General features: G+C 36.0%; 1 protein-coding gene across 2 annotated transcripts in view; it reads left to right on the top strand.

Moving 5' to 3' along the window:
* Nucleotides 1-1,102: 1,102 nt before the first annotated feature.
* The window catches only part of STIL (STIL centriolar assembly protein), a 61,688-nt gene continuing 39,225 nt past the window's right edge, over nucleotides 1,103-23,565 (top strand). For both annotated transcript variants that reach the window (XM_036893168.2, XM_036893167.2), the window contains exons 1-7: nucleotides 1,103-1,459; nucleotides 6,592-6,699; nucleotides 11,432-11,544; nucleotides 11,850-12,037; nucleotides 12,979-13,226; nucleotides 15,485-15,568; nucleotides 17,263-17,349. In XM_036893168.2, coding sequence (XP_036749063.2) covers nucleotides 6,608-6,699; nucleotides 11,432-11,544; nucleotides 11,850-12,037; nucleotides 12,979-13,226; nucleotides 15,485-15,568; nucleotides 17,263-17,349 — 812 coding nt within the window. In that variant the 5' untranslated portion in view covers nucleotides 1,103-1,459; nucleotides 6,592-6,607. The remainder of the gene's footprint in view (nucleotides 1,460-6,591; nucleotides 6,700-11,431; nucleotides 11,545-11,849; nucleotides 12,038-12,978; nucleotides 13,227-15,484; nucleotides 15,569-17,262; nucleotides 17,350-23,565) is intronic.

The raw sequence follows: 23,565 nt of genomic DNA, 5'->3' as shown, positions 1-23,565 counted from the left end.
AATGATTGACAGCAAGGGTTCTAACCTAATGTGGAACTTCCCTAATGAGCAATCTTTGCTCCAGAGCTCCCTACAGAGTTAGTCAGCACTTTGTTGGACATGTACCTTTGTCTGAGTCTCTTCATGCTCTCACACCAAAGCTGAGGAATTTACCATCATTTCCCTTAATAAGTGTGCCTGATTCTAGGAATTTTTCCAGGAAAAGCAGAGAATGATACTCTAAGGAGCATGTATTTCTTGGTTTGATACATTTTTCAGGATAGTGTTTTCTCTCAAGAGTGAATGCTTATTCATAAATTCATAACAAGACAGCCCACAAATTCAGCTCAGACTTCAAGAAGTTCCTTTTGCTCAGGAAATTAACAAAAGCGGATTCTACAAGAAATTAAGTGGCATTTCAAGTTCAAATTCTGCACTATCTAGCTGTGTAATCTTTATGTTCCTCCCTTGTTGAAGAGGGATAAGTAATACCTACTTTGGGTGTCAGGGCAATCATAAAGTATGGCAGAGAAGGCCCAATTACCATTAGTTGCAGAGAACTATAATTTATCACACCAATCAATATTAATACCATATGCCAAATACATATAATACCAAAACCATACATAATGCCAACAACTGTGGAAATAGCTATAAATGGATGATAAATTCAACTCACGCTTCTGCTTAACAGGAAGAAACTTTAAAATTATGTTATTGAGAGGAATAATTCTTAGTAGGAAAGCAACCGGAAAAAAATCTAACTTTCTTCCTCTTTTGTACATTGAAGAAAAAAAGTTGGTCGGCTTCTAACAGCATAGGCACAATCAGAGAAGCAACCACTTCCGACTTCCTCAGCCATCTTCACATATGCCGGCCGGGTTTTTCATTGCGCATGTACACGGCCCTCCCCACCCCGGAACTTAACCGTTGACTAAAAAAGTATTTAAATCCTCCGGATCCTGATCCTGGAGCCCCGGTGGCGCCCTCCTTTCTCCAAGGAGGCTTGGAATTGGTCGAGCGCTGGACCGGTGCCTAGTGCTGATTGGTTGACGCGCCATTACGTCTCGACGACTGTGCGTGTCCCCTCCGGCACCGCCCCCGCTCCCTGATGGGTCGGGTTTCTAGCCAGTCAGCAGGCCCGGCGCGGGCTTTGTTTTCGCGAACCTGTGTTTGCCGCCTGCGTTCCCGCGACCCCAACGTCCCAGAGGCGGGGCAGAGTCGCGGAGAAGCTCCATGGAGCCCACGTCTGTTCTGGCCCAACAGACTCTGGCTTGGCGGAGGCTGCCGTGAGTGGAGTTTTGTGCCTGGGATTCCTCGGCGGAACGGCAGCGGAGCCCGGAGAAGGACGGTGGGCAACTTTCAGGGCCCTATGGTGGGCTCCGCCCTCCGGGAGCCTGTGGCCGATGAAGTAAAAGACAACTAATGGGAGAAATAAATGAAGAGGCCCACGAATTCCTTGGGAATCGTTTGTACTTAGGTATGTGAAAGATTTACGGCTCGATAACGTGCCATTTAAGGTTGATTTTTCTGTGAAAACTTCTAGAGGACTGAAGCCCCATATGCTCATTCTTGTATTCCTCACTTTGTCTCGTTCAATTACCTAGTATGAAATCAATTAAATGTTTGAAGTTCAGGGTATACTGTAAGTAATGTGTAAACACCAGTGTGAAATCGCTATTTGTGAACACAGGCGATAGTAACATCGCTGTGTCTAGGAGATGGTTTCATAGAGGAAATGACATTCGAGTTGAATTGTGAAGGGTGATGAAGATTTACCAGGGCATTCCGAGTAAAGGGAAAAGCCTGTGCAGAGATACTCCAGCTCGGCGAACTTCGGGGAGTTCGGTTGCTACGGATGTAGGAAGAGGGGACACGAGGTAAGGGTGGAATGAGAGGGTGGGGCCAGATCGTGAGGGTCCTTTATTCTGTATATAAAGAAAAGCCATCAACTTTTTAAGCAGGGAAATGATTTGATATGATTTACATAGAAGTACCCTTCTAGCAGCACTGTTGGGACTTTAAAGTAAATCCAGGGAGAATTGATGAAGTCAGGGACAAAGGTAGTGGAGTCGGGAAGAGAATTTATATGGAAAAAGAGAGAGGAAGGAGAGGTTAAGGATGACTTTGATACACAATGATGCTATTATCCGAAGAGAATATGTTTTGCTAGGTGTAGGCATTGTGTGGTTTTAGTTTCATTAGCTTTAATTGTTTCTGTGATATTGTCAGAATAAACTGCCTTATGTGTATTGTTTTAAAATAAGCAATAGATCAACATTATCTTTTTAGCTTAATGCATGAAGGAAGAAGAGACAGGCACAGAGTTTTAAGACTCTTCTATTTAATGTAGAAAAATGACACTTCATATACTTCCTAGAGTACAGCTACCAATCTGAATATTGATAATCCATGATGACCAAGTGGCACAAGAAGGTCTTTAGAGTTTAAAGCCCAATTTCCATAGATGCTGCATGAGGACCAGATATCTCCAAGAGGGACATTTTAGTGAACCTTACAAGGGCACTTTCACTAGAATTTTGTTCTTAAAAATATTTTCAGCCTCTGACTTTCTTCTAAATGACTTCTTCATCTGTATTAATAACTCCTTCCTTCCTTATCTTGCTTCAAACAATTCGTTTTTGCTAGAACTGAAATAGGCTGTCGGCCTAAAGAACTCTTAAGACATAATAAAAGAATATAGGAAATATTGAACTGTAAAGAAAGGACTTCAAGCTTTGTATTTTGCTTTGATAATATTTAGATGGAGATATCCAATAGACAATTACAAATATGGGTTTGAAACTGCAAAAGAGGTGGAAGCTGAAAGTAGTCTATCCAGAAGGGGATGGAAGCAGTGGGAGTGGATGAGCGTACCCAGAGAGGGCATGTGGGGCCAAAAAAGAGACTGCTGATTTTGCAGTGATACAAGTCAGTTTGTGGGGATGCAGTATTTGCCTTCCATCTCTACGAGATTGAAGATTCATTAACTTCATTATAGACCCGAAAAGTATTTGGGCCAAATTGTTCCTCTCTCCTGTTTTGTGGTTTTCTGAATATTATGAGACTTTTGGTCAAAATCTCCTATGTTAAATACTACCTGCCCTACCCACCTCACTAAGTTAATACAATGATCTTGGGGGCAGAAATCTGTGCTTTCCTTAATGTATAGCTATAATGTAGGTTTGGTGCCTACAATAAATACTAACATTAATTTATAGGCAGAATGACTATAAAGTATGAAAATACCAGGATCTACAAGCATTTATCTTATTAATCTATAAATAAAGACATTTAATACAAGTGACCTGATTTTGCCTGTAATTTTGTTAATGTGTGGTTAAATCATATGTCCTGTTTTTTGTTTTTACCACTCATTAGTAATAATCTATTTATTTAGGAAACTGAACATTTGAAATTGAATAAATCATTCACCAACTATCATGGAGCCTACATATTCTCTTGCAGGGCCCCAGACGAATACCAGGTATAGAAATAGTTTTACAAAATGTTTTTTTTACAGCTGCTCACATAACTTGGGAAGGTAGGTTGGAATAGAAAAAAAAGATCTTTACAATCAGGAAAATCTGGGTCCATATCCAAGCTCTACCACTTATTAGGTGCATAATCTTGATCAGTTGTTAAGCCTCAATTTCCTCATCTGTACATTGGGGACAGTAATCTCTATCAGAAGATTATTGTGAAGGGTTAAATAATTTCTAAATTAAAGAGTCTACTTACATGGTAAGCACTTGGTAAATACTAGTTTCATTCCTTCCTTCCCTTTTTTAGTTTCATGGAAGGCCATTTTTTCATGGGAAATAATACCTGAAATTTTGAGGCTAAAAATCACATACATATTTATTTACATCCTAAACAAATGGGAAAGTGGTTTGTGTTCCTTTTTTTTAAAACCCTTTGGGAAAGGGTTTGATTGGGAAAATTTTACATTGGCTATACCAAGTTTCCTTAAATGTCCCTAAGCCTTTTCCTCCTCCTGTGGAGTAGGAAGGAGTAGCTCGCCTCCTGTCTCCTTATTTTCTCAGTCTTCCATTACTATGGGACCAGGCAAATTGGGATGTGTTATTTGGCTCTTTGGATCATTTATTGTTCTTTTTTTTCCCTGGGGAGGAACAGTTAATGCTGACATGAGAAATTTTTGTCTTCTAAATTAGAATTGCACCTGTGAGTTACCTTTATTCTTTGTATTGCTTTTCTTTGTGCCAGATGTTCTTGATGAAGACAATGGGAAACGTGATCCAAAGAGGCTATCATATTCCTTTTGCTTAATTTTGGCCTTCTGTTCTATCTTAATGCCCCCTCTTATTCTTGGAAAAATTTATCAACTAAAGTTCTTTGAAAGAATTTGTTGCACTTGTGCAACAAGTCAACACATTCTTTTTTTATTTTATTATTGAGTCAAATTCATTCCTTACATTCTAGGTAAGGTAATATTTCACATGTTTTAAACTGATTATTCCTGGTATATTCAACTCTAGTGGTTTTTTTCTGTTTCTGTTTTTCATTTAGTAACCTCTGTTTTTCAGTAATCTATGGGCATCAGGGCAGCAGTTCTGAATTATTTTGGGGTTACAGACACCTTTGAATGAATATCTGACAGCCATGATACCTCATTCCCTAAGAAAAAGTATTTATATTCATACATGCAAAATTTTGTACCCAATTTCAGGGCTTTTGTGTTTTTCCTGCCACCTCAAGTCTACCTGCATACTTTAGATAAAGAGAAAGACTAATAACAGCATTTATTGAAATCTTGCTGAGTGCCAGGTGCTACTCTAAGTACTGTGCATGTATTATTCCTACGTAATCCTCAACAGCAACGCTGTAAAGTGTAGGTACTATTATTATTCCCCTTTTTCTTTTTAAATGAGGAAACTAGCATAGAGGGTTTAACCAATGCAGTTATACATTTGGTAAGTGATATAACTAGGATTAAAACCTGATATGACTTAATACTATATGCTGCAAGTAAGTAAACCTAAAGTAGTGTAGATTAGGCTTTAAAGATAATATGGGCTACTGAGAACATAAAGAAATAGAAATTGAGCACTTAGAATAAGCCAGGAATTTTTCTAAATATTTTACATATAGTGACTTGTTTGATATTCAGTGTAACTGCTAGGAGGTACTGATAATCCTGCTTTTAACAGATGAGGAAACTGAGGCACAGAGCCATTGAGTAACATGGTCAAGGTGATATAGCTGCACATTTTGAAGCCAGGTTTCAGACCTAAGCAGTTGATTTTCAGACTTTTTGCTTTTAGTCACATATATTATACTGCCTTTCACCAACTGGTAAATGATAAAGATATTATATACACAAACAGATAAATTTACTAGCTTTGTGACCTTGAACAAATTTCTTAATCTCAGACTATGTCCTCATTTCAAAAAAGGGAGGTTAAAAAAACCTTCTTATAGATAGTATGTGCTCAAATTAGACAAGGATTTGAAAGCACACAGCTAGGATTGTGGTGAAGCCAGAATTTGAACCTAATGTGTAGCACTACACCATTCAGCTTCTACAAGTGTAAGCTTTGAAATCAGCCACACTTAGATTCAAATCATAGCTCTGCTACTTAATTGCTGTATGAAGTTAGGAAAATTAGAGTTTGTTATCTATAAAGTGGATAATAAAATGTTTCTGAAACAAATTTAGTGAGAAATATATGTAAAGTGCTCAGTAGGATGCCTGATACATAGGTAATCAGCAAACTGGAGCAGCTAGTATTTTAGTTGAGAAGCTTCTTCAGGTGATACATCCAAGTAAGATCTAGAACAAGGTGCTGTCAGTGCATGATGTGATATTCTTTCAGTACAACTATTTAATAGCCTACCATCGTGCAGATGCACTGCTGTAGGTAACTCACTGTCTGCTTTCTTGCTTTAATACATGTGACTTTAGCTGATATTTTCCCCCCAGTCCTTTCTTTCCCTTCTCTTTTTCTTACTGTGGTTTTCTTATGTTACTCACTTATATAAAATAAAAAATTTGTGATGGTACCAAATATGATTTAACATTGAGACCTTGCTTTACACTGGCCCTTGCATCTTTGCTGAGGAATTACTTATAAGGATATTGTTTTGGTGCTTCAGTAATTAAACTTAGGTGATAGGGCCCAAGACACCAAATTTGGAATCACTGAAAAATAAAGGCACTGTTAAGCTTCTATATTTTTCATAATTTTATTAGGTATTACCTAGCAATTATCTAGGCATTAGTTCAGAAGGACAGATTTCAATTTTAAATTTAAATGTAAATTCATAGTTTATACTTATTTTTCTGTTAAAGAGAGTTGTATAGGATTAATACTCCCAGTTCTTTTTAAAAAGCTTGTGTGTATACAAATTTATGTGTGCATAGGGGAAAAAAAGGACAAAATTGCCATACTTAAAATTTAAGTGCTTATTCTCTTGATAAGAGAGTTAAAATTGATTTTTCTTTTCTTTTAAAAAATATTTTTAAACTCTTCTAATAGAAAATTACAGCAGTAATCTGAAAAGCCTCATCATTTGAAGTTAAACTGTTGCTTATAAAATTTTTACTGTTTGCTTTTCCATTGTGCTTTGATTAAAAAACTTTTTTTAAAGGTTTCCTTTAAGCAAGATGGTACCTTTCTACTTTCCTCCATCAAAATGTGCACTTTGGAACCCAACACCAGTTGGAGATTTCATCTACTTACATCTCAATTACTACAGGTAAAATATATTCCTCTTTAAAATCAAATCAGTATAAACAGGAGTCAAAAGGCTGTGTAAGGCAAAGTTGATTACTATGACCACATCTTCCTATTTTTTTTACTTTTCCATTCAGAAACTCCCCTTAGAGAAAATATCCTTTCTGCTGCCTCTTAAATCTCTTCTTCATGCTTTTGAGAAGTAAACTTAATTTCATAGTTAAGATATTCTACAAAGCTCAAGTTCTAAGTATTACTGAACTTCAAGAGACAAAACACAATAAAACTGAAAGGGTTTTTCATCATGCTTCAACATGATATCTTTGTAGAGTATTGGCAAGATTGACCTTATTTTGAGTGGCTAGACCATATTAGAAGGAATATAAAATTCTATGGTTTATGGCCAGGATTTTAAGAGAAAGGTATAGAGGCTTAGGCTTTAAAGTAATAGAAAATAGAGATCATTGAAATTTTGTTTATAAGGGACTTACTTGTTGAAAGCAGAATTGTAAGAAGGATGGATCACACTGGACAGAGCCTAGAGTCAGCCTACCTGCGTTTTCTGTAATCTAAGCAACAAAGATGTATGCTATAGGGTTTAAGATGCTATTACTGGAGTCAGACTGCTTGCATGTTCAAATTTTGATTCTACCAATACTTATTCATGTGATCTCTGTAAAGTAATAAAGGATCACTTTCCTTATTTAGAAAATGAGGTTAATGATACTTATTTCATAGTACTCATGGATTAAATGAGACAGACTCTAAAGCAGCAGTTGATGCAGTTCCTAGAACATATGAAGTATTCAATGGTAGCTATTTTGAAAGCTTAGAGTAAGGTAGCAGTATTGAAATCAAGAGGAAAGAATGAAACAGGTATTTTTGAAGAATCAGTTTGTAGCATTTGATGATTGACTGAATAGAGGAAGTAAAGGGACGATACAAGTCAAAAAGTCTTTGTTTTAAACCAATTGGCCAAGAGGGATGGTATCATTCTCAACACAAAGAGTCTTCTGGAAAGTTCAATTTAAATATATGTTAGACTTCTTCATTATCTTCTTCATGTCTCTTAACCTTTGTATTTTCTGTTGTTATCTTTCTGTGCACTATTTTGAGTGATTTCTTTTGTTCTTCAACTAATTTTCTCTCTTGCTGTGTTTAGTTGCCACCTAATCTCTTCATTTCGGTTTTTTAAATGTGGAATGTACTATATTTTGGAAACACTGCTTGTTATTAATACATATACACACACACAATTTATCAAGCAATAATCAACATTCCTGTACCTATCGGCAGTTGATTATATAACCCATTAAGTTTTTAATTGATGATATTTTTATTTTTACAACTTCTCTCTGGTTCTTTTTCAGATTTGTGTGGCATTTTTTTTATATCGTTAATGTACAATTACTTGAACAACATGGTTACTAGACTCCCCCTATTATCAAGTCCCCCCCACAAACCCCATTACAGTCACTGTCCATCAGCATAGTAAGATGCTATAGAATCATTACTTGTCTTCTCTGTATTACTGCCTTTCCCGTGTACCCCCCTACATTATGTGTGCTAATCGTAATACCCCTTTTTCCCCCTTATCCCTCCCTTCCCACCCATCCTCCCCAGTCCTTTTCCCTTTGGTAACTGTTAGTCCATTGGGTTCTGTGAGTCTGCTGCTGTTTTGTTCCTTCAGTTTTTCTTTGTTCTTATACTCCACATATGAGTGGAATCATTTGGTATGTGTCTTTCTCCACCTAGCTTATTTTGGTGAGCATAATACCCTCTAGCTCCATCCATGTTGTTGCAAATGGTAGGATTTGTTTTCTTCTTATGGCTGAATAATATTCCATTGTGTATATGTACCACATCTTCTTTATCCATTCATCTACTGATGGACACTTAGGTTGCTTCCATTTCTTGCTATTGTAAATAGTGCTGCAATAAACATAGGGGTGCATATGTCTTTTTCAAACTGGACTGCTGCATTCTTAGGGTAAATTCCTAGGAGTGGAATTCCTGGGTCAAATGGTCTTTCTATTTTGAGCTTTTTGAGGAACCTCCATACTGCTTTCCACAATGGTTGAAATAGTTTACATTCCCACCAACAGTGTAGGAGGGTTTCCCTTTCTCCACATCCTCGCCAACATTTGTTGTTGTTTGTCTTTTGGATGTTGGCCATCCTACCTAGTGTGAGGTGATATCTCATTGTGGTTTTAATTTCCATTTCTCTGATGTTTAGTGATATGGACCATCTTCCCATGTGCCTGTTGGCCATCTGAATTTCTTCTTTGGAGAACTGTCTGTTCAGCTCCTCTGCCCATTTTTTAATTGGCTTATTTGCTTTTTGTTTGTTGAGGTACATGAGCTCTTTATATAATTTGGATGTCAACCCCTTAGCAGATATGTCATTTGTGAATATATTCTCCCATACTGTAGGATGTCTTTTTGTTCTACTGATGGTGTCCTTTGCTGTACAGAGCTTTCTAGTTTGATATAGTCCCACTAGTTCATCTTTACTTTTGTTTCCCTTGCCTGGGGAGATATGTTCATGAAGAAGTTGCTCATGTTTACGTCCAGGAGATTTTTGCCTATATTTTTTTCTAAGAGTTTTATGGTCTCATGACTTACATTCAGGTCTTTGATCCATTTCAAATTTACTTTTGTGTATGGGGTTTGACAATAATCCAGTTAAATTCTCTTACACGTAGCTGTCCAGTTTTGCCAACACCAGCTGTCATTTCCCCATTGTATATCCATGGCTCCTTTATCATATATTAAGTGACCATATATATATATACTTGGGTTAATAACTGGACTGTCTATTCTGTTCCACTGGTCTATGGATCTGTTCTTGTGCCAGTACCAAATTGTCTCGATTACTGTGGCTTTGTAGTAGAGCTTGAAGTCAGGGAGCATAATTCCCCCTGCTTTATTCTTCCTTCTCAGGATTGCTTTGGCTATTTGGGGGTCTTTTGTCATTCCATATGAATCTTAGAACTATTTGCTCTAGTTCTTTGAAAAATGCTGTAGGTATTTTGATAGGGATTGCATTGAATCTGTAGATTGCTTTAGGCAGGATGGCCATTTTGACATTCTTCCTAGCCAAGAGCATGGCATGAATTTCTATTTATTAGTGTCCTCTTTAATTTCTCTTAAGAGTGTCCCATAGTTTTCAGGGTATAGGTCTTTCACTTCCTTGGTTAGGTTTATTCCTAGGTATTTTATTCTTTTTGATGCAGTTGTGAATGGAATTGTTTTCCTGATTTCTCTGCTAGTTCATCGTTATATAGAGGAGTCCAACAGATTTCTGTGTATTAATTTTGTATCCCGCAATTTTGCTGAATTCAGATATTAGATCCAGTAGTTTTGGAGTGGAGTCTTTAGGGTTTTTTATGTACAATATCATGTCATCTGCAAACAGTGACAGTTTGACTTCTTCCTTGCCAATCTGGATACCTTGTATTTCTTTGTTTTGTCTAATTGCTGTGGCTAGGACCTCCAGAACTATGTTGAATAAAAGTAGGGAGAGTGGGCATCCTTGTCTTGTTCCTGATCTTAAAGGAAAAGCTTTCAGATTCTCGCTGTTAAGTACAATGTTGGCTGTGGGTTTGTCATATATGGCCTTTATTATGTTGAGGTACTTGCCCTCTGTACCCATTTTGTTGAGAGTTTTTATCAGGAATGAATGTTGAATTTTGTCGAATGCTTTGTCAGCATCTATGGAGATGATCATGTGGTTTTTGTCCTTCTTTTTGTTGATGTGGTGGATGATGTTGATGGACTTTCGAATGTTGTACCATCCTTGCATCCCTGGGATGAATGCCACTTGATCATGATGGATGATCTTTTTGATGTATTTTTGAATTTGGTTTGCTAATATTTTGTTGAGTATTTTTGCATCTATGTTCATCAGGTCTACAATTTTCTTTTTTTGAGGTATCTTTGCCTGGTTTTGGTATTAGACTGATGTTGGTCTTGTAGAATGAGTTTGGGCGTATTCCCTCCTCTTCTACTTTTTGGAAAATTTTTTGAGGAGGATGAGTATTAGGTCTTCACTAAATGTTTTATAAAATTCAGCAGTGAAACCATCTGGTCCAGGAGTTTTGTACTTAGGTAGTTTTTTATTACCAATTCAGTTTCTTTGCTTGTAATTGGTAGATTCAGATTTTCGGTTTCTTCCTGGGTCAGCCTTGGAAGGTTGTATTTTTCTAGAAAGTTGTCCATTTCTTCTAGGTTATCCAGTTTGTTAGCATATAATTTTTCATAGTATTCTCTCATAATTCTTTGGATTTCTGTGGTGTGCCTGGCGTTTTTTTTTTATCGTGTTTTCTTCCTGTTATATTTTAGAGTCCCTTTTATGTGTCTTTTAACATTTTAATTATTTACTTTTACTCTAAAGTCAGTAATACTAGTATCTGAAGTCCATAGATATATACAAACAAATGGATGTGACTATTTCATCTAAACTTTATTTACAAAAACAGGAGGCTGACTTTATAGTTTCTAGATCCCTGCTCTGGGTCATAAAATTAAGCAAATGCCCAGGGAACAACTACAACTTAAGTGTTAAATTATTGCAAGTTTGGTTTCCAAATAGGCTGCCTACTCTCTGCCTTTGACCCTAGGATTTCTTGACAATAACCTTTCTATACATTTAAAAAAATATGTGTTATATTTGAGGCAGCATTTAATGGCAGGAGGTTTTTTAGGATATTGGATCCGCCACATGCATAAAATTCACTTTTGTTATTTTTCAGAAATCCAAAGCTTGTGGTAACTGAAAAATCCATCCGGCTTGCTTGTCGTCATGCTAAGCAGAATAAAAAAAGCTTGCCATGCTTTTTACTTGGTTCTTTCACAGTAAATGAAGGTAATATACTTTTAAAAATTATTTTTATGACTATAATAGAATTTATGTTTCCTGATTCAGCCAATTATTATAATGTACTTTGTGCTAATTTTCTTTGCTGTATACCAAAGTTATATAGATGATTAAAACTTGACATAACTCATCAATCTGGTCAGGTGGGGGAATATACATGCAAGTCATTTTTTAAAGTAAGAGTTTGGTGTACTATTAGTAAGAACAAAATGCTTTGCCAAGTGTAGGCTTGCTTGGTTGATTTTACCTTTTTAATTGGCATGCTCTATAATAACTGCTATTTTGTTCTTCAGATGAGGAAGGTGTAACATTGACAGTAGATCGTTTTGATCCTGGTCGAGAAGTACCTGAGTGCTTAGAAAGAACTCCTACTGCTTCTCTTCCTGGGGACTTTGTGATTCCATGCAAAATTCATACTCAAGGACTGTGTTCAAGAGAAATAATAGTTCACAATGCAGATGACTTTAATTCAGCTTTTAAGGTGAGATTTGTTGAAAACTTGATTATTCTTAATTCAATACAAGAATCAAAACTATGTGTACTATTTTGTATTTTGATAAACCTATATTTAATAAGTATTCATAACAATTTCTGATTGAGTGATTGTTGACCTAAAATGCAATTAAATGTGGTTTCTGAGGGCAGAGATCCAAATAGATAACATGGGTAGCATTTCAAAGAGGAAGCAGTGCAACCAAGAATAGCAAAGTACAGGACGTGCCCAGTGACAGTAAGGGTGCTGGATGTGTGGGCTATCAGACTGCAGTATTAGTTTGGCCAGATTCAAGAGAGCCTTGTCTGCCAGACTGAGGAATATGAGCTTTGTCACATGGGCCATGTAGAGTTTCTGAGAAGAGGAAATACTGTTAAATCAGGGATAGTTAATTTGACAAGGCAGGCTGACTGAAGTCAGAGAGTATAGTTAGGCCATTGCAGTAGTCAGGTGTGCCTTAGAGAGGGTGCGTTAGCCTGTAGTAGGGTGTTGGCAGTGAGAGTAGAAAGGACACAGTGGGCATGAGCAACTGCTGAGAAAGAACTAATTTGACAATTTGGGGCAATAAGGAAAGAGAGGAATGGACTTCAGATTCTCTGAGACTGAGAGTTAATTTATGTCCATTTTTTTCCCATGAAATAAGTATTTATTAAAAGTGACATTCTCCAATAAGAATTTGAAATGCTGCTGATCTAAGTTGGAAGTATGTGATGGAGCTTAGTACAGTAAATCTTATTTGCTTTAACATAGTCATTCATGTAAACTTGTAGTCTCATGGAAGAAATGAGTTGAAATGTTAGAACCAGAAATTGTTTAATATTATTAGTATAAGATGTATATGTGTATATGCAGCAGTATGAAATTAGATCTTTGGAGATATGAACAAATTTCAAAGTTTTAAAATAATTGTATAATATTTGATTCCTCAGGCTCTGCAGCACCATGTATGTAGCAAAGATTCCTTGGATTGTGGTAAACTGCTTTCGCTGAGAGCCCATATCACTTGCAGGGAGAGTTTGGACAATGTGGATTTTGATTTACACTGGGCAGCAGTAACTCTAGCAAATACCTTTAAATGCACACCTGTGAAGCCCATCCCCATTATTCCAACAGCTCTGGCGAGAAACTTGAGCAGTAACCTGAATATTTCTCAAGTTCAAGGTACCTATAAATATGGGTAAGTAAAGGATCTATTAACCCCAAATTTTAAATATTGGTCACATTAGTATATTTTTATGGTATTGTGTAGTCAGTTTACTTGCCAGAGATATGTGGTGGCAAGAAAATGAACCAGGGAAAGTAGAAAATGAAAAAGTTTTACTGGGTATTGTTTTCTTTCAAAGAGTCGTGCCAATCACTCCAAGAAAAAATTAATGGTAAAAATTATGTTAAAATTGACTACCAATTTTGTGATTTGAAAATTTTTGTGATTTGAAAATTTAAGGAGAAATTATTTTCTCTGTCATTTTTGTCCTTTGTATTTTGCCTAGGCTTTAGGTTGTCATCTTTCTGTCCCCCCCCTTTTTTTTTTAACTATAATCTATGAGCCTAACACAGGCTGGATAATTTTTATTTATAACATGCAGTTTTAATTAGGAATAATGAGCATTGCAGGTAGAGAAAAGAGATAAATGTTTATAGTACCCTTGCTTACCAAACTGTCAACCACTTGAGGGTGGAGTTTCCCCACATAGCTACAGCAGCATCCTCTCTAGTTTCCTATCATCACTCTTAGTTTCTTAGGAAACACAAGCCAAATTGCATGCTTTCTGATCCTCAGCAGGGCTGCTTCCCTGAATCCTTGTCCACTTTCTTTATCCATTGTCTACTGAGCTAGGTCAGATAATGTAAGCACCTCCGCTTTAAAGTCTAAGCAGTTCACTACTGGCTTCCTTTTCCACTGACTCCACCCTAGTTCCTGTTAGGTCTCTGGAGCCAAAAATATTTGCTAAAGTACACTCAACTCCCAAGTCTTAACCTCTAAAAATGCCTCTTCAAAAGAGGGTAAGAAAAGAGAAGTTTTCTTTTCAAAGTGTCCCTTGAATAGCAAGAAAGGTCCCATTTTGAGTCCCACATGCTGGCCAGAGCACCTTTCTTGTTGGAGTGGCACAAAGGAAAGCGTTGGTATATTCCAAAATCATGGTATAGTCAAAGGTGATAATGATAAAAAACAATGTTTGCATTAAGTGGAACATTTAATTCTCTTGGAGAAATAAAGTGCTTCTCAACTGGGACATAGGAATTTGTGTTAAAATTAACCAAAAGTTAATTTGTTTTCCCTAGTACCTATTCCTATCTATTAGGGAAGCATAAATTTGCCTTTCTTTGAGTTATTCTTCTGTGACTCTTTGGCATGGTACTAGTAACCCAGGATGTTCAATATTCTATCTAATCACTTATTTCCTTTGCCCCTTCTTTCCCAAAATTATTAATTTGTGATATTTCCTCTTTCTTTGACCACATTAATTTGTTTACCCTAATATTTATTGGGATCTATTATGGAACAAGCATTGTGTTAGACACTGGAATTAAATAGTTAAAAAACCATACTCACACTCCATGGTGTATATTAACATATAAATATGATATGGGTAAACTTAATTGGGGTTTATTTACAGTGCAGGGAAAGCAGGAAAGTGTCCAAATTGCCTGGTAAAATCATGGAAAGCCTGAGCTGGTTCTTTTAAAGAATCAGAATTTATCAGGTGATCAGAGCAGCAGAACTTTCAAAGCAGGTGTGTCATTGCTGATACATAAATCTGCCAACTCAGGCTTAATCATCTTGTCACATAACCTGATAGTCATAAATTCATTATCTTCGTGTTTTAGGGTTATTATAGCAATAAATCATACCCTCAATAGTACTATCAGAACTTTATATCATAAATGGCATTGTTTTTATTTTTGTGTTTTAAAGTCATGACAAAATGAACTCTTGACAATTGTATGACTAGCTGGTTATTCATATCTTAAGACTTACTGTCAGTAAATATGATAACAAAGTATAAACATAGTACAATGTCCTCTTAGGGAAAAGTGAGCTTTTGGGTTCTATCATGATGGTTCCAAAGTTCTTTGATAGTTGTTGTAGGAACATAGTACATGGAAGGTTGAATATACTTCACTTAATTCAGCCTCGTTCAGTGAGAAGTTTTACCTCTTACAGGCTTGTCAAGTTGACATTTTCAGAGCAAAACTTTTTTTAAAGGTTTGTGATTTTCAATGGCCATTTTAATAGACATTTGAAGATATAATAAATCTCTTCAATCTCATCTTCTTGCTGGAGTATTTTCTTACACTTTGAACTGTTTGTGTGCATGTGTGTGTAAAAGAAAATACTACTGCCTGAAATAATGCTTCTTCAAGCACTCAGGTTATCTTTTAGGTAGAAACTACATAATTTCAACTGTTTTTACATGAATATCTTTCATTTAGGTATCTTACCATGGATGAAAAACGCAAATTGTTACTTTTGCTGGAATCTGATCCCAAGGTTTATTCTCTACCATTAGTGGGGATGTAAGTGTTGCATTATTTATAAAAACGTTTTCACAACATATGTATGCAAATATATGTGGATAGCATGTGAATCAATTGTATTGTAAATATGTAACAAATACTTAAATACCCTGATACAGCCACAAAGTCCAATGAATCTTAAGCTCTCTTATTTTAATAGCAGAATCAGTTGAGACAAGATTTTGCCCAATTCTCAGAACTCCAGTGTGTAAAACCGATAACAATTGAATTCTTCTGGTTGAAGTTGAAGCCTTAGAGCCTCCTTTCTTTAACCTTCTTCATTACTCCCTGTCCTTAAGATACCTTGAAGAACCCAGGGTTCAGAATAACACTTCAAAATTCACTGCTAGGCAATTTTGCATAAATTCCTTTAGTGATAATGACTTTCTCTTTAGAATTAGTGGTTAATGACATTTTAAGATTATTCAGAAAGAAATTTGTATTTATTCAGTATTTATTGAGTATTTACCCTATGCATAGTATTGTTTGGTACTCCTTTGGGATTTAAAACTCAAATTTATAATCAAGGAGAGGAGATAATGTTCAAATATTCACACATAGAAAGATAAATAATAAAGAAGTACTGGTGACCTTTGGACAACATGGGTTTGAACTATGTGGTTCTCTTATATGAGGACTTTCTCAATATATATCAGGAAATTTTTTGAAGGATCGCAATAATTTGGAAAAACACTTTTTTCTGTAGCTTATTTTATTGTAAGAATACAATATATAATACATATAATATACAAAGTGTGTGTTAATTGACTGTTTTCAACAGGGCTTCTGGTCTGTAGGTCATTAAGTTTTTGAGGGGTCAAAAGTTATGTGCGGATTTTCAACTGTGCAGGGGGTTAGCTCCTCTAAAATTTTCATTGTTCAGGGGTCAGCTGTATATGACTTACTGTGAAATGAACAATATAGACAGTACTGTCAGTATTTATAAGTGAGATGATAGGGGACATTTTTCCTGGAGAGGGCAAACTTAATATGGTCCTTTGTTTGGATAAGAGAAGGGAAGTTTGGTGGGGCAGGGAACCTATTTGAGAGAATGGTATTTGCAAAGTTAAGTGAGAATGCACAAATGTTCTGTGATTGAGATATACCTACAGTCTGTTTGCTATGGCCCTGGTATTGATCTAAGTGACTATCTATTAAGAGCCTTCTGTGCTTTATATGTTAATAGCATTTAATCCTTTCAATAACTGTAGAGTTAGGGAGCTAACTGTATTCTCCCCTAATTCAACCCATTCTTTCTAGTACAGGCTGATTGATTCCAATTGATTTCTTCTTTTTTGAGCATTAAGTTTATATGGCGAATAAAGTTCAGAGAAACACAAGAGTATACACCTGAGAGTTGGGGTGACAGCAGATCCAGAGGGGGTTGCCTAATTGATTTTTGTTTTCATGTTTATTGTTAACCATTTTCTATCCCACCATTTTCCTATCATCTCAGGTGGAAGAGGACAGAAAGAAGCACACTCTATATGTATATATCTATATCTTTCTATATATTCTCCCTTTTAATAATCTGCATGGCCTAATGTTCATAGGTTTCTTATTTATGAACCCTTTGATGCATTGCTGGTGAAGGCCAAGAATCTCTGCCACATTACCTTGAGAAGAAAGTAATCTAATGTATATTAATTGATTTATAAGTGACAATAGTTTTTAATTTTTATTTTTCCTTTTAGTTGGCTATCTGGAATTATACACATCTATAGTCCTCAGGTATGGGCTTGCTGCTTACGATACATGTTCAGTTCTACCATTCAGGAAAGGCAAGTGATATTTTCTTCTGTAGTATTTTATTTTGATGTTTTCCCCTGTTCATATTTAATTGGTCTCATTTAAAATTCATGCAATCCCTTAACCTTTTAGAGTAGTTACAAACCAGAAGAACAAGCACACTAAGAAAAACAAACCATGTATTAAATGGGAATAAAACTAGACTAAAAGCTGAGGTTTTTAGGAGTGGGAAGTAACCCTAGAGATCATCCATTTAGCATCTTATTTTATAAAGAGATTAACTTTCAGAGGTGACTTAAAGGTATGTTTAAATTTGTTACCTTATAAGTGTTTTATTAAATTACGCAGTGCTAGTACTAGTACTCTAAGATAAACATTTGAGATGAGATGTTTAATTTTCCTCCTGGAACTAAAGCACAGGCATCGGAACTAATAGGAAAGCTTTATTTCTAACCTGAACTCCTGATTTAATTTTGTTAATTTTATATGTAATACCATGATACCACTGTTTGCCTCTTAGCTTCTTCATCTGTTAAATGCAAATTCCAAGGTCTGTTTTCTGCCCATGTTGGGTGGTTATAATACGTTTTTAAAAAAGCTTTATTGAAAAGGCAGTACAAGCACATGACAATAAACTAGACATACATAAAGATACATAATAAAAATAAGTTGCTCTTCCATCCCATTTCCTCAGACCCTATCCCTAGAGAATCACTGTTAAAAGGAATCCTGTGCCTTCTTCCTAATATATCAATGGATAGACAAATATCACCCTTCCTTTGCCTACAAAAATTAAATCACAAATGAGAGCATACTATTCTTCCTTTTTTATATGTAGCTTTTTTTCTCTATGTCATTATATCTGGAGATCATTACATCTTGGCATCTGTAGATTTAATATACACATCTTACAACTGGATAGTAAACAAATAGTGTATATGTTAAAAACTAGCCCTTTTGCTTTTGCAGACAATTTTGTGTATACATCTTTGTGTGCATATACTCGTATATTTATGTATCTATATTTGTAGAATAAATTCTTAAAGGTGGTTTTTCTGGATCAAAGAGTATGTAATTTTAAATTTTGGTAGATATTGCCAAATTACCCTTCAAAGACTGACAATTTATAATCCTCCCAGTGTTTGAGAGAGTCTGTTGGACAAATATTTATTGAGCACCTACTATGTACCAAGCACTGTTCATGATAGTAAACAAAGATCCTGCAGAGATAAGTAGTAAGAGAACAAATAAGTTAAATAAATAATTTATAAGGTGATGAGTACTGTGAAGAAAAATAAGCAGGAGAGATGGATGTTGTTTCTGGATGGTAGTGGCAGGTGAAGAGTTGTAGTTTTAAATAAGATAGTCAAGGAGGCGAAGGTTTGTGGTGAGGAAGTAAGCCATGTGACTGTTCGGGGCAGTGTCCTAGGCAGAGGGTGCATTAGTACAAAGGCTGTGGGTGAAACACCACTTTGCATCTTCAAGGAACAGCAAGGAGACCAGTGTGACTGGTGAGGAATGAGGGAAGGGAAGAGTGGTAGCAAGACCTCAGCAAGGTAACAGGAAGGCCTTTATTAAACTTTTGATTTTTGCAGATCTGATAGATGAAAATTATCTTTTCCAATGTTTTATAACCTCATCTGGGAACTCCTATGAGTGTCTCTTGCCATTTTCTATTGGATTGTACATCTTTTTCACATTGCTTTATAGACTTTCTCTCACTATTTTTCTCTATACAAATATATAATATGTAAAAAATATATATAGATATATCTATAAAAAGATGTATGTGTATATGACAAATATTTTATATATATATATATATAATGAAAATATGTACATATGTATGTATATAGCATATTTTTTTCCTCTAGATGATCATTTCATTTAACCGGTTAATATTTTTCCTAAATAGAATTTTTTAAAAGTCAGATTTATCAATATTTTTCCTATCTAGCTAAGGATTTGCTCACTCCAGGAGTATTTATTGAAATTTTAAAAATCTCTTGTATGTTTTTCAGATGCTTTTACAGTTTATTTCATCTTTACAAGACAGTTTTATTTTCAATAAAACAAACTTTATTTTAGTATGTTAGTATAAATCAGTTTTATTATCAGTTACTGGTCTTGCTTTAACTACTTATAGACTGTAAATGCTCGGTAAAATTAATTTGGAAGCTCTGTTAGTTTGTGTTCAGTCTGAAGCATCAGGCAATTTCTTTGATACCTGAGCTCTTTCCTGCCAACTCTTTGAACCAGAGAGAAATCAGCACTGCCTAGCATAGCTTAGGTTGGTACATCAACAGCATTCAGAGTAGTGGTCTTGTCAGATTCCAGAGAGAGGAATTGAGCAGAATAGATATTCTGCCTCCCCAACTTCCACTGTTTTTTTGTTTTGTTAATAGTATAATATATCCCCAAATTATTTTTCATTTAGCATTTGACAAAGTAGAGGCAACTACTAAAAGTAGTTTTAAATACAGATTTACCCTGCTAACTGAAAGTAGAATGTTCCTATGAAACCTATCATAGGCCAAAATAGCATAAAATGAAGGAACAGATTGAAATACTACCAACCAACTTTTCAGACCACAAAGGTATAAAACTAGTCATAAATTACACAAAGAAAGCAAAAAGGCTCACAAACACATGGAGGCTTAACAACATGCTCCTAAATAAACAATGGATCAACAACCAAATTAAAATGGAGATCCAGCAATATATGGAAACAAATGACAACAACACAAAGCCCCAACTTCTGTGGAACGCAGCAAAAGCAGTCTTAAGAAGAAAGTATATAGCAATCCAGGCATATTTAAAGAAGGAAGAACAATCCCAAATGAAAAGTCTAATGTCACAACTATCGAAATTGGAAAAAGAAGAACAAATGAGGCCTAAGATCAGCAGAAAGAGGGACATAATAAAGATCAGAGAAGAAATAAATAAAATTGAGAAGAATGAAACAATAGAAAAAAATCAGTGAAACCAAGAGCTGGTTCTTCGAGAAAATAAACAAAATAGATAAGCCTCTAGCAAGACTTATTAAGAGAAAAAGAGAATCTACACACATCAACAGAATCAGAAACGAGAAAGGAAAAATCACTATGGACCCCACAGAAATACAAAGAATTATTAGAGAATACTATGAAAACCTATATACCAACAAGCTGGAAAACCTGGGAGAAATGGACAACTTCCTAGAAAAATAAAACCTTCCAAGACTGACCCAGAAAGAAACAGAAAATCTAAACAGACCAATTACCAGCAATGAAATTGAAGCAGTAATCAAAAAACTACCCAAGAACAAAACCCCCGGGCCAGATGGATTTACCTTGGAATTTTATTAGACATACAGAGAAGACATAATACCCATTCTCCTTAAAGTTTTCCAAAAAATAGAAGAGGAGGGAATACTCCCAAACTCATTCTTTGAAGACAAAATCACCCTAATACCAAAACCAGGTAAAGACCTCACCAAAAAAGAAAACTGCAGACCAATGTCCCTGATGAACGTAGATGCAAAAATACTCAACAAAATATTAGCAAACCGAATTCAAAAATACATCAAAATTATCATACACCATGACCAAGTGGGATTCATCCCAGGGATGCAAGGATGGTACAACATTCAAAAGTCCATCAACATCATCCACCACATCAACAAAAAGGACAAGAACCACATGATCATCTCCATAGATACTGAAAAAGCATTCGACAAAATTAAACATCCATTCATGATAAAAACTCAACAAAATGGGTATAGAGGGCAAGTACCTCAACATAATAAAGGCCATATATGATAAACCCACAGCTAACATCATACTGAACAGGAGGCTGAAAGCTTTTCCTCTGAGATCGGGAACAAGACAGGGGTGCCCACTCTCCCCACTGTTATTCAACATAGTACTGGAGGTCCTAGCCACAGCAATTAAACAAAACAAAGAAATACAAGGAATCCAGATTGGTGAAGAAGAAGTCAAACTGTCACTATTTGCAAGTGACATGATATTGTACATAAAAAACCCTAAAGACTCCACTCCAAAACTACTAGAACTAATATTGGAATTCAGCAAAGTTGCAGGATACAAAATTAACACACAGAAATCTGTGGCTTTCCTATACACTAACAATGAACTATTAGAAAGAGAAATTAGGAAAATAATTCCATTCACAATAGCATCAAAAAGAATAAAATACCTAGGAATAAACCTAACCAAGGAAGTGAAAGACCTATACCCTGAAAACTATAAGACACTCTTAAGAGAAATTAAAGAGGACACTAACAAATGGAAACTCATCCCATGCTCCTGGCTAGGAAGAATTAATATTGTCAAAATGGCCATCCTGCCCAAATCAATATACAGATTCGATGCAATCCCTATCAAATTACCAACAGCATTCTTCAATGAACTGGAACAAATAGTTCAAAAATTCATATGGAACCACCAAAGACCCTGAATAGCCAAAGCAATCCTGAGAAGGAAAAATAAAGTGAGGGGTATCCCACTCCCCAACTTCAAGCTCTACTACAAAGCCACAGTAATCAAGACAATTTGGTACTGGCACAAGAACAGAGCCACAAACCAGTGGAACAGAATAGAGACTCCAAACATTAACCCAAACATAGATGGTCAATTAATATATGATAAAGGAGCCATGGACATACAATGGGGAAATGACAGTCTCTTCAACAGATGGTGCTGGCAAAACTGGACAGCTACATGTAAGAGAATGAAACTGGATCACTGTCTAACCCCATGCACAAAAGTAAATTTGAAATGGATCAAAGACCTGAATGTAAGTCATGAAACCATAAAACTCTTAGAAAAAAACATAGGCAAAAATCTCTTAGACATAAACATGAGTGACTTCTTCATGAGCATATCTCCCCGGGCAAGGGAAACAAAAGCAAAAATGAACAGGTGGGACTATATCAAGCTGAAAAGCTTCTGTACAGCAAAGGACATCAATAGAACAAAAAGGTATCCTACAGTATGGGAGGATATATTCATAAATGACAGGTCCGATAAAGGGTTGACATCCAAAATATATAAAGAGCTCACACACCTCAACAAACAAAAAGCAAATAATCCAATTAAAAAATGGGCAGAGCTGCTGAATAGACAGTTCTCCAAAGAAGAAATTCAGATGGCCAACAGACACATGAAAAGGTGCTCCACATCACTAGTCATCAGAGAAATGCAAATTAAAACCACAATGGATATCACCTCACACTAGGTAGGATGGCCAACATCCAAAAGACAAACAACAACAAATGTTGGCGAGGTTGTGGAGAAAGGGGAACCCTCCTACACTGCTGGTGGGAATGTAAACTATTTCAACCATTGTGGAAAGCAGTATGGAGGTTCCTCAAAATGCTCAAAATAGAAATACCATTTGACCCAGGAATTCCACTCCTAGGAATTTACCCTAAGAATGCAGCAGCCCAGTTTGAAAAAGACAGATGCACCCCTATGTTTATTGCAGCACTATTTACAATAGCCAAGAAGTGAAAGCAACCTAAATGTCCATAAGTAGATGAATGGATAAAGAAGATGTGGTACATATACACAATGGAATATTATTCAGCCATAAGAAGAAAACAAATCCTGCCATTTGCAACAACATGGATGGAGCTAGAGGGTATTATGCTCAGTGGAATCAGCCAGGTGGAGAAAGACAAGGAGCAAATGATTCCACTCATATATGGAGTATAAGAACAAAGAAAAACTGAAGGAACAAAACAGCAACAGAATCACAGAACCCACGAATGGACTAACAGTTACCAAAGGGAAAGGGACTGGGGAGGATGGGTGGGAAGGGAGGGATAAGGGTGAGGAAAAAGAAAGGGGGCATTACGATTAGCATGTATAATGTGGGTGGGTATGGGGCAGGCTCTACAACACAGAGAAGACAAGTAGTGATTTTACAGCATCTTACTACGCAGATGGACAGTGACTGTGAAGGGGTATGTGGGGGGGACTTGGTAAAGGGGCGAGCCTAGTAAACGTAATGTTCTTCATGTAATTGCAGATTAATGATACCAAAATAAAAAATAAATTAAAGTAAAATAATAAAAATGAAAGAACAGTTACCATTAATTTATATGGAGAATTCTTGAGCATTCTCAGACCCAAAATATAACCTGTCTTAGGCTTTTCTGATACCTTAGGACACATCTTGCTAATGATGCACAAAATAAATGGAGATAAACCACAGATGCTCACAGATAGTTGAAAGGTATGGCA

Source organism: Manis pentadactyla, chromosome 4 (assembly GCF_030020395.1).
Source record: "Manis pentadactyla isolate mManPen7 chromosome 4, mManPen7.hap1, whole genome shotgun sequence".
Lineage (NCBI taxonomy): Eukaryota > Metazoa > Chordata > Mammalia > Pholidota > Manidae > Manis > Manis pentadactyla.
This window is presented reverse-complemented; position numbering and strand designations above follow the sequence as displayed.